The sequence below is a fragment of the Tiliqua scincoides genome, chromosome 13, assembly GCF_035046505.1.
Source record: "Tiliqua scincoides isolate rTilSci1 chromosome 13, rTilSci1.hap2, whole genome shotgun sequence".
Lineage (NCBI taxonomy): Eukaryota > Metazoa > Chordata > Lepidosauria > Squamata > Scincidae > Tiliqua > Tiliqua scincoides.
Window position 1 is genome coordinate 6792777 of NC_089833.1, and position 11375 is coordinate 6804151.

At 50.6% G+C, this 11375-nt stretch overlaps 1 protein-coding gene across 2 annotated transcripts in view; it reads left to right on the forward strand.

Moving 5' to 3' along the window:
* The window catches only part of XPO6 (exportin 6), a 51683-nt gene extending 40308 nt beyond the window's left edge, over positions 1-11375 (forward strand). For both annotated transcript variants that reach the window (XM_066640431.1, XM_066640432.1), the window contains exons 16-24: positions 689-835; positions 1590-1779; positions 2241-2396; positions 3148-3262; positions 4323-4494; positions 5283-5444; positions 8337-8435; positions 8842-9072; positions 10679-11375. In XM_066640431.1, the coding sequence (XP_066496528.1) occupies positions 689-835; positions 1590-1779; positions 2241-2396; positions 3148-3262; positions 4323-4494; positions 5283-5444; positions 8337-8435; positions 8842-9072; positions 10679-10780 (1374 nt within the window). In that variant the 3' untranslated portion in view covers positions 10781-11375. The remainder of the gene's footprint in view (positions 1-688; positions 836-1589; positions 1780-2240; positions 2397-3147; positions 3263-4322; positions 4495-5282; positions 5445-8336; positions 8436-8841; positions 9073-10678) is intronic.

Here is an 11375-nt window from a genome sequence, read left to right on the forward strand (position 1 = left end):
ATGGGGGAAGAGGTCAAGAGGGGTTGAAAAAGATTTCAGAATTGGGGGGCTATAGGACTCTTTGGAAAGAAAGCTAGAGATGGTGGTTCAGAGGGAGCAGTTGTGATGCAGTTTCCCTTGAGGCTTTAAAAGCTAGCTGTAGAAAGTGCATCCTGTAATCTTGAAGTGGCAAAGTGATGGTAGATCGGTTCTCTGCTGTGGTATTTGGAAGACTCCCCGTTCTAAGAAAGAGTAGCCTAATAGGCTGTCGAAGATGTCCCAGGTTACAAGCACTGCCTCTAAATGCCCGTCTTGGGGTCAGTTACGTTGATGATGGTATTCAGAATATTTATATAACCACTTTTCAAAGCAACACCGAAGTTCACAAGGTGGTTTGCAGATTAAGCAAATTAAATAAACAAATTGCAAGCTCTTTGGGACCGGGGGACTATCTAAAATAAAATGCCTGCAAACAGTCTCTGAAGAAGACAGTATGCTGGGTTGAAAGGGGGAGTTGCTTTCTCCCTGCTAAATATAGGTGAAGAAGCATGGCAACCAGTGACTCTTCACCCACTTAGCAGGGGATGTGCGGGTCACAAAATATCAGTATGCTCTTGAGTACCTCTTTAGCTTTGGAACAAAAGCACCTTCTGTCCTTGTAAGTGGCAGCAGATGTTGAAGGATGTCTCTTCTCTCTCCCCCACCCCAGGTACAAGAGAAGCTGCTGTTGTCAGCCTGCCACCTGCTTGTCTCCTTGGCCACCACGGTGCGGCCCGTGTTTCTTATCGGCATTCCAACTGTACAGAAGATGTTCAATAGGATCACAGATACCTCTGCTCAGCGCCTTCCTGATAAGGTAAGGTTTGGCTCTGGTGAGCAAGTGACCGTTTTATCGGTTGCCTTGAGCAGAGCCGCACCAGTGCACTAGCTGGCCATCGCCTCTTTAACAGCTAAGCATTTAACAGCAACGCCTGGCTGTTAAAGCCCAAAAAGCGGCAAGTTGGTTTGGGCGCCATCCTAACCGACTGACCCTAGCTTAATGCAGACCCAAGGTAAGGTAAGAAACATGCCCTTACTTTGAGGAGGCCCCCTTAACCGCCTCTCCACTGCAGGAGCAGTGCGGTGCATACCACAATAGGAGCAGTGCGGTGCATACCACATAGGGCACAGCTATGTCAGTGCTGGAAAGTTGGTTAGGATTGCGCCCTTTGTTTTAACCAATTTTTGCCCGGCCCCCAGGTATATGCATTTGATCCCTGTTGCATCTATGCAACGTTGGGCAGAAATGGCTTAAACAAGTTCATAGCTCTCATGATGGTGGAAAAGGGACAGGGCAGCTTGGGGATCTGCAACCTTCCAGGCAGCAGCTACAACATTTAAAAATCAAGTTGTGCTGCCAGTGCAGCTAGATAGACCTTCTGTGACCTTCCAACTTGGCTGTAATAATGTTAAATGAAGTCTTATCATCTCTGATATAAACAAGGCTATACAGTGGCAGCAAGCCAGGCCACAGTGAACTGTCTGGTTTCAGGAGTCATTTTAGCTGCTCATCTTTTTTTTTTCTCCCCCTCCCCCATTCTTTTTTCCCCTCCCTAACTTATTTTCCATAGGCTCAGATACTGGTCTGCAGAGCACTTTCCAATATACTGTTGCTACCATGGCCAAACCTACCAGAGAGCGATCAGCAGTGGGCGATTCGCTCGACGGACCACGCCAGCCTGATCTCTGCCCTCACCAGGGAGTATCGCAGCCTGAAATCCAGTGCCATCTTACCCCAGAGAAAAACACAGCAGGATGACAGTAAGTCTCCTGCCTCTCAGTAACCCCAGAAGAACTACTAGCATAGTTCTAACTGAAGATAAGGTCTTCCAGTCGCCAGGGCTTGCTTGTGGCTACAACACTGTACCTGTGGGCATAGCTGCAGTAGCATAGCCAGAGGGAGGGGCAGTGTGGTATGTGCTGCAAGGTCTGCATTAGGAGCGGTTTTATGATTTGACCGTGCTAAGTTCAGAGGCACAGCAGGACTGCCCACTCTGGTGAAAGCTGCTTACAAGGAGTCACTGTCAGAACCGTGAATCATACAGGGATGTGACAGCTGTCAGCCTCGATGGGTGGGTACTCTGGGCTCACTAACTGTAGCTTTATTTCCTGTGACACGCTGGCTGTTCAGGGAATAAACAGCTTGGAAACGACCGGCTGATCACGTTTGGCTTAACTGATGATGGCGTCCAGTTTTTGAATGTACATCCTTGCTTTTGCAGCCAAGGGCACTATTCATCAGACACTTAGCGTCTTGGATGATATTGTGGAGAGCATCTCTGGAGAAGCCACCAAATCCCGCCAGATTTGTTACCAGTCGCTGCAGGAGTCGGTGCAGGTTTCGCTAGCCCTCTTCCCAGCTTTCATTCATCAGTCAGGTATAAACTCCAGAGTAGCCTATTCTACTGTGGGTACTTCAGGAACTCCAGTTGGGGAATCCTAGTAGACTACAAGCTTGGTTCCCTTACTGTAACCAAGCTCCTACCTGTTCTTAACCCTCCTGAGACAGAAGTCCCGTGAGATTGGGTTGGCCAGGCTAGGCCCATCCCAAGGCCGTGTGAGGTGCTTGCCTCAGGCAACAACTGGTGAGGGGTTGTCCTCCCACTTGTCACCGCTGCTGCTCCCCTCTCCCCATGGGCAGAGGAGAACAGGGTGGGAGAGGAGGGTGGGCTCCTAATTGTGCTTGCTTGAAAGGAGGCTGGAGAAATAATTAGCATTATCATTATATAATAGTAGTAGTTAATTTTTCCTTGCTATTAGTCATTACAATGAATTATCTGGGATTGAGTGTGGATTTTTTTGTCCCCTTTTGACCCTGCAGTGCCACATTGAGCCACCAGAGTCCGATAGAGTCAAGAATAATCTCTTGTCATGGGCTGTGGAGTTCTTAAAGTGGCTAGCACTCAGCCATGTCATCAAGCAGTTAGCTACCCATTCCTGGCACCCTGTTGGGGACTTGAGCTAAGATATCAAACCTGTGGTGACATGAGCTTGGCAGCGGCGGGGGAGAGGGGTGTTCCCTGTTGATAAGTCCCAGCATCAGATAGGAAAGCAGGCTTCTGACCCCCGTGGAGCAGTTCGAAAATTTCCAGCTTGGTTAATGCTTTGGCTCCTCCCTTTTTTTTCTAGATGTGACAGACAAGATGCTGAGCTTCTTCCTCACTCTGTTTCAAGGGCTGAGGGTACAGATGGGTGTGCCTTTCACCGAGCAGGTCATACAGACCTTCCTCAACATGTTCACCAGGTAATCTGCTTGCCTCTCTTGTTATTGGGGAAGTTGCCCTTGCCCTGGTTTTAAGAAATCTTTCTCTGACCCCAGGGAAGCAGTTGTGCAAATATATTAACTTCACCATTGGCCCAAAAGAGCCTAGCAAAATTTAGCAAGCTGGTCTGAATGGCTCCTTGTGTTGTGCTGAGCTCCCTGGTCATTCTTAAGTTGGAATCCTCCTGGCAATTATAATAGTGCTTATGTAGTGCTTCACAGCAGGCCAGCACCCATACACGAGATCCTCATCAGCTGCTGGAGCCCCAATATCCAGGCAGCCCCATTGCTGACGCTGGGCCTCTCTTGCTACTGCCATCCAGGGAGGATTGGACCTGACGCTCACGCAATGCAAGGTTAAAAGGAATCCGTTGCCTTCCCCCTCCACCCTGCAGAAAGCCCTAAATGTCTCAAGTCAGCTGTGCTGAGGCAGTGTGTGCACTCTTGCTCTCTCCTTGTTGGTCATTGAAGAGTCACCAAAAGGAGGATCAGCGAGGATTAGAACCTCTCCCCTCCTCATCGAAAACAAGGGGACAGTAGCTGCAGTAGGCTAGACTCCTGTCCTCTTGTTCTGCCCCTGAAAAGCTAAAGGGCCCACTTGTTGGCAATACAGCCCCTCCAAATGCGAGTGGCTCCCTGAATTTAGCTGCTCTATGCATGCCAAGTCTGTTCAGTCATGAGGACTAGAAACATCGGTAATACCTCAAGTAACACAGTTTCTTATGGTGCTGTTTTGTTACGGCACTCTTCTTCCTGGGGGCAGTTTTTTTACACAAATAGGTTAAGATCCATAAAAAAAACTGTTCACAAGTTCGGTGTGAAAAAGAACAGGTGTCTTTAGGGTGCTTCCAGCAAATGGGAGCCATTTAATTTTGGCTAGAATAGTCTGGGCCGATGAGATACATCTTCACTGGAGTGTGAAGTTCCATGTTTTTGAGGCTGGAACTGAACTCGGTCAGAAGCAAGTCGTCCTCCACGCCTGCCGCTCTGCTGGCCTAAAGTCTCCCTGGAAAATCACAGGCTTCTCCCTGTTGTGCCTTAGAGAGCAGCTGGCAGAGAGCATCCTCCACGATGGGAGCACCGGCTGCCGAGTGGTGGAGAAGTTTCTGAAGATCCTGCAGGTGGTGGTGCAAGAGCCTGGCCAAGTCTTCAAGCCATTCTTACCCAGCATCATCTCGCTCTGCATGGAGCAGGTCTACCCAATCGTCGCTGAGGTAGGTTTGTTCTGGGGCTGGGGAACTCGGGAAGCCGCCCGATGCCAGGTTCAACCCATTGGTGTACCTAGCTCAGTATTGTCAGACTGGCAGCAACTCCCCAGCAGAGGGTCTTTCCCAGTCCTACCTGGAGATGCTACCTGGGAGCTTCTGCAAGGAAATGAGATGCTCTTCCACTGAGCTTCAGTTCCTTCCCTTGCGGAAATTTGTAGTAGGAGGCTAATTAAATCAGGACCCAGGGGAGCCAGAGTCTCAGCACTCCAGGGACTCACCTGTGGCCTTCTGGAGGTCATATACTGCCTTCCTGCACCTTAGAACACCTCTGAACTCAACTGGAAGTCACCGGCAGGACCCAGAAGTGACTTCTGGTCATGTCCAGGAGGCCTTCTCAAACATCTCAGAACACCTCCTGGATGCAACTGGAAGTCACTTGTGGTTGCATCCAGGAGGTCCTCTGAGGCCATCCAACCACAGGCTGAGGCACCATATCTATTGCCACTTCACTAGCATTATCGCTTCCCTGGCTGAAATTGAATATCACCATCCCAACACACATCTTATGTGGGGTGGGATATATGGGCTGAAAATCCTTTTTACTTAGTGCTGTTTATCAAAGGGAAAAGACGATGTCCAGGAGATAGTACTGTTACAGACTGTAACCCTCAGTCACCAGCCATTGCTGCCAAATAATGGAGCCCTCTGTCCAGCCTTCTGCCTTGGGTGGTATTGAAAATGAGATCCATTCAGGCACCGTATGCTGCAGCCAGTGTGCTCTTCTTGTCCCCAAGCGATCCTCTCCTGATGTGAAAGCAGAGCTGTTTGAGCTGCTGTTCCGGGTCCTTCACCACAACTGGCGGTACTTCTTCAAGTCGAGCATCCTGGCGAGCGTCCAGCGAGGGGTCACCGACGAGCAGATGGAGAACGAAGCTCAGTTCAGTGCCATCATGCAGGTATCGGAGCTAAGCGTTGCTGGGGCCCTCTTGTGAGCACCCAGGTGCAACTGGTTGGTTGCTGGAACTGGAGTGCTGGATTAAGTGAACCTCTCTCTAATGCAGCAATGCAAGTCTTATGCTCTAAAATGTGTATTCCTGGTGGGATGCCGGGAGCTAATGCCTGCAGGAAAGCAGCTGCTGACAGCTGTGGTTTAGGGTGATTGGGCATCTTGTCCTGACGTGTAGATTAGCCATCTTCCACTTGTCAAGAGCTGGGACCCACCTCAAACCCTAGCCTGCAACAGGGGTCCCACCTTCAAGAACCAAGGGCAAGCCGAGCAGGTGGGCAAGGGAGCGACCATGGCTCCTCTGGTTCTTGCCTACTGGTAGCCAGTCAGCTTGAGCTGCTTCTGTGGAGTTCTACCCCTTCCCTTCCAAGCCAGTTGGAAGGAGAGGCAAGGCAGAGAGTGACATGGCAACAGGATGTCCTCCGTTGTGAGAGGTAGAGGAGGAGAAACGAGGGGAAGACGAGGCAAGTCAGCTCAGAGGAAATGTCATGATGGGAAGAACTCTTCCAGTGGGTGGAAGAGTGTTGGGCAGATTTCCCAGATTTTCCTCATCTTTGGATACTTGGCCCCAGCTACTGTGCAGTCCTGAACTTCAAGACAACAAGAGAGTGGCAGCTTGTCTGAGGTTTGGTCCTCACTCACCTATTGAAGATCTTGGGTGTAGAAATGCATTCTAGAACCCTTTATCACGTACTCCGTAGTGTTGAAAGAACTGGGGCTGGTTCAAAACCCACAATGCTTAAAAGTACAATCCTGCATTCTAACCTAGTGACCCTGCAAGGGTATGAGTCAGTGGCAGGATGAGAACGAGCTGTAGGGGTTGGCCATAAATCTCTGAGCACAGCAAACCTCCTCTTGGCCATGTCCCCAGACCACAGTGCAGAGCAAGAGCTCCAGCATCCCTCTTTATTGGTGAGGTTGGCCTGGACACAGAGTACTAGCCTGTGCAGAGTTCGCCAGCATTCCCAGCCTCCTCTTGGGGAGGTTTCCTTTAGTACCCTGCAGTTTTCTCTGTCCAGTCATGTTATCTGTGGATTCATTGGAGGGTTTTGTCATGCCTGGTGCTGCCTAACTGCGCCCCTTTCTCCATACTTCCCTTCTCCCTGCCCAAGCACTGAACATCCCGTTAGTTACTAACCAGGCTATTGCTAACTAACCAAAATCTTCACTGCCTCTTTTCACCAGTGGCTGGTGCCACTGCCAAGAGCGTCTGGCCTTTGGTGTTCCTGGCTGGGTCATAACCTTTGGAATGAGGCTTCTGTTTAATGTCCTCGGACTGTTGTGCAAGGCCCAGCACGCCTTCATCCAGCCAGGTGGCCTCACTGCCACAGAGGTCGGAGTCCAGCCTCTTGGATCTGTGCCCACTTCTATAACTTGTGCAGTTAATCAGAGTCACCCTCTGAACTGGGGAGGAGCTTCCCTCCCTGGCTCTGTTTCCTTTATACAAAAATACAACCAGAGTACAACACCACTGGCAATAAATACAATTAAAATGGTATGACGTGTGCCCTTTATTTCCCCTGTAGCATCAGCTTGATGTTGGAGCAGAGCCACTGAACTCCCTCAGTTCCTGCTTTGCTTTGTTATTTAGGAGGTTGCTCTCCCTCATATTTCTTTGAGGTAGTGTGTGTTGCAATACCTCAGGGTGTCTTAGTGCACTGCAGGAGTCCCTGGTGGCCCTGTTTTCCTGGATGCCACCATCTTGGATCTCAATAAGATTTTGTGAGATCCAAGATGGCAGCACCTGGCTGAGCCTGGAAGAAGGGGCTGTGGGGGCGTCATGATCCAAATAAGTTTGGGAACCGCTGCTTTAAGGGGTCTGTACCAGTGTGCAAACCCCTCTTCAGCTGTGCCAAGTCTTGGGGCACCACAGGCTCCTGAAGCCTTTGTTTCCATCACCTTTTCTTGTTGCTCCTGGTGTTTTAGTCTCTTTCAGAGTTTCCTTATACTCAGGACTGGTCCTTCCATCAAGCTGATTGAGGTGATCTTGCGCAGCAGAATAGCAGGGACTGCCCACCTCCATCAGCCCACTTGCTTCCAATGCTGCTTCTTCTCCTCTGCTACTCCCACCCCGCGCTTCCTTTTCTAGTCCATGGAGTGAGAGGAGCAGGGGTTGGCACATCCCCAGGTCAAGGGATCAAGGGGGGCAGCATTTGTCTTTGCCACCTTAGGTGCCACAAGGCCTTGAGCCAGTCCTGCTCACACTGTGTGTTTGAGGTTGCAAATGTGGTGAGAGGTTGCAAAGGGAAAGACATGAGTAGCAACCGTCTCAAAGTACATTTTCATAGCTGGGGAGGGAGTGCGTACCTCTCAAGAGCTGCCTGCCCTGCCCTGCATCTTTTATTGAGTCTACTGTAAGGATTAATAAATATCTCCATCAGAGTTCGGCTTATTGATCCCCCTCCTGAAAAGGGGCCTACTGGATTGGTGCCATCTAGCCAACATCCTATTTTCCACGCAAAGTTCCACCAAGTGCCAAGGACCTATGCAGCCCCTTCCCACCACTACTTACTTCTAGGCTCCAAAGGAGGGAACATGCAACCATCATGACTAGTCACTGCCAGTAGACTAGCCTGCCATGAATAAAATCTCATTACCTGTGCCAGCTGGAGAAAGCCGCAAGGGTTGTGTTGTGGCAGTGGAAACACCCCACTTGTCATCATGTGCCCCAGGTAGCTGCTGTGCAGCACAAAGTGGGGACAGGCTCTGGAACCAGGCAGATCTACAGGGACTTGTTTTTGAGCTGTATTTTGTGGGTGTTCAGTGCTAGCTTTTGATCGCCTTTGATTGGTAGCCCTGTTTGGTGTTTGGCCGCATCTTGAGAGGCTTTTCTGTCCTGTAGGCATTTGGCCAGTCCTTCCTGCAGCCCGACATCCATCTATTTAAGCAAAACTTGTTCTACTTGGAGACTCTGAACACAAAGCAGAAGCTGTATCACAAGGTGAGCCCACTGATTGTCAGCAGGGACTAATCGGTAGTCCACTGTCACGAGGTGCTGGGGGAAGAGGGACACAATAGATTCCAAAGGCTAGGAGTGATCATTCTCATTGGGCCAGGGCAGGCACAGTCTTACTGCCGGTGTTTTGGAAGAACACAAATCTGCCTTGTCTTTTCTTCCCGATGTTGGTTTCTGGGGGCAGCAGCAGACCAGGAGGCCAGTCACAGGGTCTTAGTCTTACCAGTCTCGCGGAGTTGTTGAAAGGAGGTCGCCTATACGTGGATCACAGCAGAGGAAGGGCAGGACATAGCAGGCCCGCTTAATAAGCAGGCCATTATCCTATTCTGCCCAGTGGTCCTGCAGGGCCTCCATGTTCTGCGTTACTGAACTGTTCCTCCTTGCCTTGCAGAAGATTTTCCGGACAGCCATGCTCTTCCAGTTTGTGAACGTGCTGCTTCAGGTGCTGGTCCACAAATCACACGACCTCTTGCAAGAGGAGATTGGCATCGCCATCTACAACATGGCCTCTGTGGACTTTGACAGCTTCTACTCAGCCTTTCTCCCCGAGTTCTTAGCCAGCTGTGATGGTGTGGACACCAATCAGAAAAGTGTCCTTGGCAGGAACTTCAAAATGGACAGGGTGAGGTTGGCTTGACGCTCAGTTAGTTACCCCTTCTCTCTGCTTCCCCCCCCCCCAAGAAAGGGATGGGTCACCTGCCTTGTACGAGTCTTTGAACATCTATCTGTTATATTTGAGGAATTGTTACAGCCTGGTGAAAGAATGCCTGTTTTGCATGGCAAAAGCTCTTGGGTCAGTCCCTGGCAGCATCTCCAGGTAGGGCTGAGAACAGCCACTGTCTGAAATGAAAGAGCTGCTGCCAGTCAGTGTGGGCAGTGTCTGGCTGAGAGGGACTGAGGAATGGACTTGAGAAGAAAGCAGCTATGATGCAATCTGATACAGCCATTCTCAGTTGACTGGCAGCAGTTCTGCTAGATTCCAGATGGGGGTCTCTCTCTCTCTCTCCACCTTCATTGGAGATGCCAAGGATGGTACCTCCTGTGCACTAGGGCTCTTCCAGTGAGCCACAACCCTATCCATGTGTGTGTTGAATTTGCTGTCACATCATTGTCCTAAGCTGTGAATGGAACTCCACTGGCACCCATGTGCTCGCCACACCCACAATCTCCTTTCCTTGGTCCGTTCTGAATGTGGGGCAGGAGAACCCAGAGAATGTGTTCTGCAGGCATGAAGGTCTATGGTTCAGTCCTGGCTTCTGCAGCAGCAGTGACCTGGAAGAATGGCTGCCATTTGGAGTACCTGAGACCTGGTACTGCCATTTGCCAGTACCTGAGACCTGGAAGAATGGCTGCCATTTGGAGTCACCAGCACTGCCCTTATTGGGCCAGTGGCAAGAATCTCTGCGATGCGCCATCCACTGGCACTTGCAGGAGTCAGATCTAAGATTTGTGTGGAAACAGGGAAGAGAGAACAAGCCAACTGCCTTCACGGCAGGCTGTTGAGTAGCACGGCTGAACTGGGAGCTGGTGGTGCTCTGGCTTCCTCATTGACACAGCCTCCGAAGTGTGTGGGGCGGCAGGCACTGCTACTTCAGAAGCCAAGGGCTTGCACCAGGCGGGCTTTTCGCCCAGCTGGGAGCTTGTGCCGTTCCTGGGGGTTCCCACATCTGTTGCAATATGTCCTGCTTAAGTGTCTACTTGTTAAGTGGGGCTTATTTAGGCAAAGGGGAAGTGGTAGCACCTCCCAGAAAAGGTAGTAGCAGAGGGAACTCTGGAGCACAGTGACATTCTCCTGGTGTTCCCCAGTATTTGTGGGAATAAATTCGGGGGGGGGGGGGGGGAGGTTATCTTTTGATTAGTTCCTTTCTATATCCCGTCCCTTCTCTGAGCTCTTGAGCTGCATTTGTGTCTGCTTAGCTGTTAAAAATAATGACCCCACCTCGTACTGTTTCCTGGACTCATCAGCCTGTCTTTCCTTCTGTTTGGGGTTCATCCCCAAGTGCTGTAGGTGTGCAGACGAGGCTCAGAGCTTCCTGCCGCTTCTGCCCTCCTCTTATTAAGTCAGGACTTAAACCCATTTCTGCCCAACGTTGCGTATGTGCAACAGGGGTCAAGTGAGTACACCTGTGGGCAGGGCAGAAATGGGCTAAACAGGGAGGAAAAACCAGTGGAAACCCGTTCCCTGCAGTGGCTGTAACCCCTTTCCCTTGGACTGTTCTCCCTTTCAGGATCTGCCGTCGTTTACACACAACGTACACAGGCTGGTGAACGACCTGCGCTACTACAGACTCTGCAACGACAGCTTGCCCCCTGGGACTGTGAAGCTATAGTTCTCCGCACTGGACTCGGGTTCGAATCACTGAAAACAGTGGATCCCTACGCCTCGTGTTGCCACTGCCTCTGCTCTCCGATTTTCGCCAACCCTGCAGGACGCAGCACCGCGCATGTAGGGGACCATGCGTGGGAGTCGCACATGGCAGCCCCTCCCTAGTTTTTTCCCCACCACCCCAGCTCATCTCCCCCCCCCCCATGGCTGAGTTGGCAGCTCTGTTTCTTCCAGGTTGTCTTAAGGCCCACCACAGGCCATTCCTCTCACCGGGCGTGTTTGTCTTAATACTGTGGCATTCAGTTGTGTCTGCAGGTTTCAGTGGCTGGTCTTGTGGATCAATCATGAGGCAGAAATGCCAAAGACTACTTCGGTTGTTCCCACCTTCGCGTCATTCCACCTGCCGTCGGGGGATGCACCCCTCCAATCACCCCTTCTTTGTTTTTAAATTGCCTTGAAGCCAGCCCCCCCTTCTGTTGGTGGGGGAACTGAGAAAGAGAGAGAGACTTCTGGTTTTTTTAAGAAAAACATTTTTCTCATTCCATTGTGATACTAAAATGTGCTTAATGGAAATAAAGTGCTTACTTGGTTGTTTTAAA